General features: G+C 39.8%; 1 protein-coding gene across 1 annotated transcript in view; it reads right to left on the reverse strand.

Moving 5' to 3' along the window:
• Positions 1-4,051, reverse strand: part of PTPRZ1 (protein tyrosine phosphatase receptor type Z1) — a 141,373-nt gene that overhangs the window by 65,423 nt on the left and 71,899 nt on the right. The window contains exon 3 of the mRNA XM_035347559.1: positions 2,020-2,204. Within this exon, the coding sequence (XP_035203450.1) occupies positions 2,020-2,204 (185 nt within the window). The remainder of the gene's footprint in view (positions 1-2,019; positions 2,205-4,051) is intronic.

Raw genomic sequence — 4,051 nt, forward strand, 5'->3', positions numbered from 1 at the left:
CAGGACGAGGGGGAATGGGCTAAAGTTGCGCCAGGGGAGTTTTAGGTCAGATGTTAGGAAGAGCTTCTTTACTGAAAGGGTTGTGAGGCACTGGAACAGGCTGCCCAGGGAGGTGGTGGAGTCACCATCTCTGGAAGTCTTCAAAAGACGTTTAGATGTAGAGCTTAGGGATATGGTTTAGTGGGGACTGTTAGTGTTAGGTTAGAGGTTGGACTCGATGATCTTGAGGTCTCTTCCAACCTAGAAATTCTGTGTGATTCTGTGATTCTGTGAGTGCACCCTCAGCAAGTCTGCAGATGAAACCAAGCTGAGTGGTGTATTTGGACCAGATGGTTTTGGAGGTCTTTTCCAACTTTAACGATTATATGATTCTATGAGTTGATACAACAGAAGGAAAGGATGCCATCCAAAGGAACCTAGACAAGCTAAAAAAGTGGGCCCATGTGAACCTAATCAGATTCTAACAAGTCTAAGTACAATGTGCTGCACCTGGACTGGGGCAATCCCTGACATAAGCACAGACTGGGAGAAGAACTGATTGAGAGCAGCCCTGCTGAGAAGGACTTGGTGGTTCTGGTGGACAAAAAGCTCAACATGAACCAGCAGTTCATGCTTGCAGCCAAGAAGGCCAACTGCATCCTGGGCTACATTGACAGAGGGGTGGACAGGAGGTCGAGGGAGGTGATTGTTCTTGTGAGGCCCTGCTTAGAGTTCTACATCCAGGTCTAGGGTCCCCAGCAGAGGAGGGCCACAAAGATGATCAGAAGAACCTCTCCTATGAAGAAAGGCTGAGAGAGTTGAGGTTGTTCAGCCTAGAGAAGAGAAGGCTCCATGGACATGTCACTGGGGCCTTTCAATACTTAGAAGAGGCTTATAAAAAAGATAGAGAATGACTTTTTACATGGGCAGATAGTGACAGGACAAGAGGGAATGGTTTTAAACTAAAAGAGGGTAGATTTAGATTAGGTGTTAGGAGGAAATTCTTCATTCAGAGGGTAGTGAGTCACTGGAACAGGTTGCCCAGAGAAGCTGTGGATGCCCCATCCTTGGAGGTGTTCAAGGGCTGGATGAGGCCCTGGGCAAGCAGATCTACTGGGTGACATAGGAAGGGCAGGGGAGTTGGAACTAGATGATCTTTAAAGTCCCTTCCAACCTAAGCCTTTTTATGATTCTATGAAAATAAATCAAATCAAATAGATAAAATAAAATGGCCGGTCAAGGCATCTCAGAGGATCTAGTTAAGGCTCAGAGACAGTTGTTAAGAGACACCTTACTTCATGCCTATGCCAGGGAAGAAACAGTGCTTCCGAGAAGCAACTTTTAGTTACTGCTGTTCTGGACTTATAGAGCAAAGTGGTTGCAAGAATATTCATTTGACAATGTAAATACCACCATAAGCTTATTTTACAGCTGGGAGAAATAGGCCCTAGTAAACATAAACCATCTCTTCCTAAAATGTATTTTTAAGGTAGGTAAGACAAAACGGACATTAGAAGCATCTATTTCTTTTTTGACTGTAAGAAGAGAGTTGAAGTGAGTAATTCAGATGCAAGTGTCCTCATAGGTGTCTACATATAAGGGTGATTAATCCCACCCTGAGTTTTTTGAAACTACAACTGGTCCATGATGTGCTTCCAGATGAGTAGGTAATTTATTCATACTTACAAAAAAATAATTCTTTATACTCACTGAAGATTCTAGACATGTAGTAATAACTGTCATTATTTTGTAGAAAACACTAAATTACTGTTTAGCTTCAGTGAAGTGCTCATGATGGGATGATAGTGATGCTGTGATTGCTTTGGTTTTATCTGTCTGTGCATATCATTTCCATTTGTGTTTTAGTGATTTCTCTATTATGCTTGGTTATAGTTATCACCTGGTTTTTATTTATTAATATTTGATGGATAAATTCAGAATGCAAAGGCTAAGGAAAAGTAAAATGAAAAAAAGTTTCATTAAAAGTCCTTGGCTGGCTTCCTTTACTGACCTGAAACTCCAAAAATGATTTATTTATTTTTTACCTGTTTTGCCTGTGTTCCGAATGAAAGAATCTTCTGAAGTTTCCTTTTCCCACCCATGGAATTTAAGTTTCTTCAGATTCACATTTACTTGGGTGAGTTCTTCATCTATATTAATAGGAGATTGTTTGGCACCATTGCAGGCTGAATATTTCTTTCCCCAGTTCTTTTGGTTCAAAGTTCCTAGAAATCAAAACATTGTGGTAAAAATATTTAAAACTTAAATTGGCATCCATATATTGTAATGTAGGAAATTTAAGACACAGTTTGCAATCTTTGATCAGAACAGCTTCCCTTCTTAGGCCTCATCTGTAGCAATACTCAACACAACTACATTTGCGTTGTACCTTCAAGAATTAGGTCACATTTTAATAATTTTAGATATTATACTCAAATGATTATGGATCTCCAGGGAAAGCAGGAAACAAGAAAAACACCTCAAGCATGACATAAAGAAATAATAAATAAAACAGGAAAGAAATAAGCTTTCAGATGAAAGAAACTGGCATTCAAAAAGAATTTGGGAGTTACTGCAAAATCCTCGTTTCCAAAAAACATTCATTATACAAATGTCACCAGCATTCCTCCTGCACAAAAGAAGTCAACAACCACTAGCATTTTTAAATAAATGAAACCATAATATCTTTAAAGTAATCCTTACACGGAAGGAAAAATTTTACTTATATTTTTTTTAGTGATTTTACTAGTCAAAAAGGGTTAGTGATGCTCTGCCTACACAGCCTGGCAGTAAGGCCTGGCTTTGTCTGTGGTGGACCATGCAGAGGGACTCCAGCCACCACTCTCTGCAGCTGCCAGGAAGTCCTGTGCTGCAGCAGGGTGCCTCCTCTAGAGCACAGGGGCTGGCATGGCATTGTAGACATGGTACAACATAGTACAGTTTATACATGGACAGCATGGACACGGACAGCATGTCCTTGAATTTCACCAAAGACTTGATTATGTTCCATAACAAATGATCAAGTACTGTACAGCCCAGTGTGAGGGGTTAGCAGCTGCCCCAATAATTTTTTGTTTATATAATATAGTAATATAAGTTGTACAATATTTTGGCTGTATATGCATTTAAATATATACAAATATTTTTTTTTCCTGACAGGAAATTCTGGTAACACTTGAAGGGGCTAATTAAAATCAAGGGTTGACTGTGCAGACCTAAGAAAAAATAACTGCTTCAGTTAGCTTCCCACTTACTAGTAGTTAAGAGCTAATATTATTGCATCCAATGCACACATTTAAATTCTATTAGACATGCTGAAATGAGCCAGTGCTCATTTACAGGCTGCTGTGGTACATCCAAGTCTGTCAGTGGAAGATTTGCTGTATTGTACCTCAGGCAAGGACAGCCCTCGTATTGCACTCAGAAAACTCAGTGAGGGGAGGAGAGATGCAGCCAGTAACCATGACAATAGGCAGTAATACAAGATGCTCGTCTGGATAGCTAGCTACCTAGAAACAAACCTGAGCTAAATTATTCAACAAGTACTGAGTCAGGTGAGTTACCAATATCACATTGCCACATCAGAAATACTGGGGGTCAGATGGCACATAAACCCATCTGCTTCTTTCAAACGGGAACAGAAGAAACTGCTAGACACAATGGCCAAGCAAACCAAAAATAATTTTTGTTATAGCGTTATGAAGCTGAATTTCCTGCAGGTGGGGATTACAGCCCTGTACAGAGTGAGCAGTGGTCCTTTGGGAAGGGCACACTGCTCGGCTGCTGAGTCCTCATCAAGTAATGCCTCTCTCGAGTATCAGCTGTGAGCTATAGTTTATCACCTGGACAAATAATGTAATATCCTGATTTCTAATGTGCATTTAATATGAAAAGAGTGAGTAATATTTCACTTTCTCTCTCAAAAGCTTCCTCTACAAAATTCTGAGTCCAAATAAAGCTAAACTTGGAGATGAGCATATTCAGGTCATTTATAATTAATTTTCTAAAAAACATTGAACGCCTTTAAACCCAAGAAAGCCAATTTTATATCAGTATAAAACCCAAGAAAGCC

Source organism: Oxyura jamaicensis, chromosome 1 (genome assembly GCF_011077185.1).
Source record: "Oxyura jamaicensis isolate SHBP4307 breed ruddy duck chromosome 1, BPBGC_Ojam_1.0, whole genome shotgun sequence".
Taxonomy (NCBI): Eukaryota; Metazoa; Chordata; class Aves; order Anseriformes; family Anatidae; genus Oxyura; species Oxyura jamaicensis.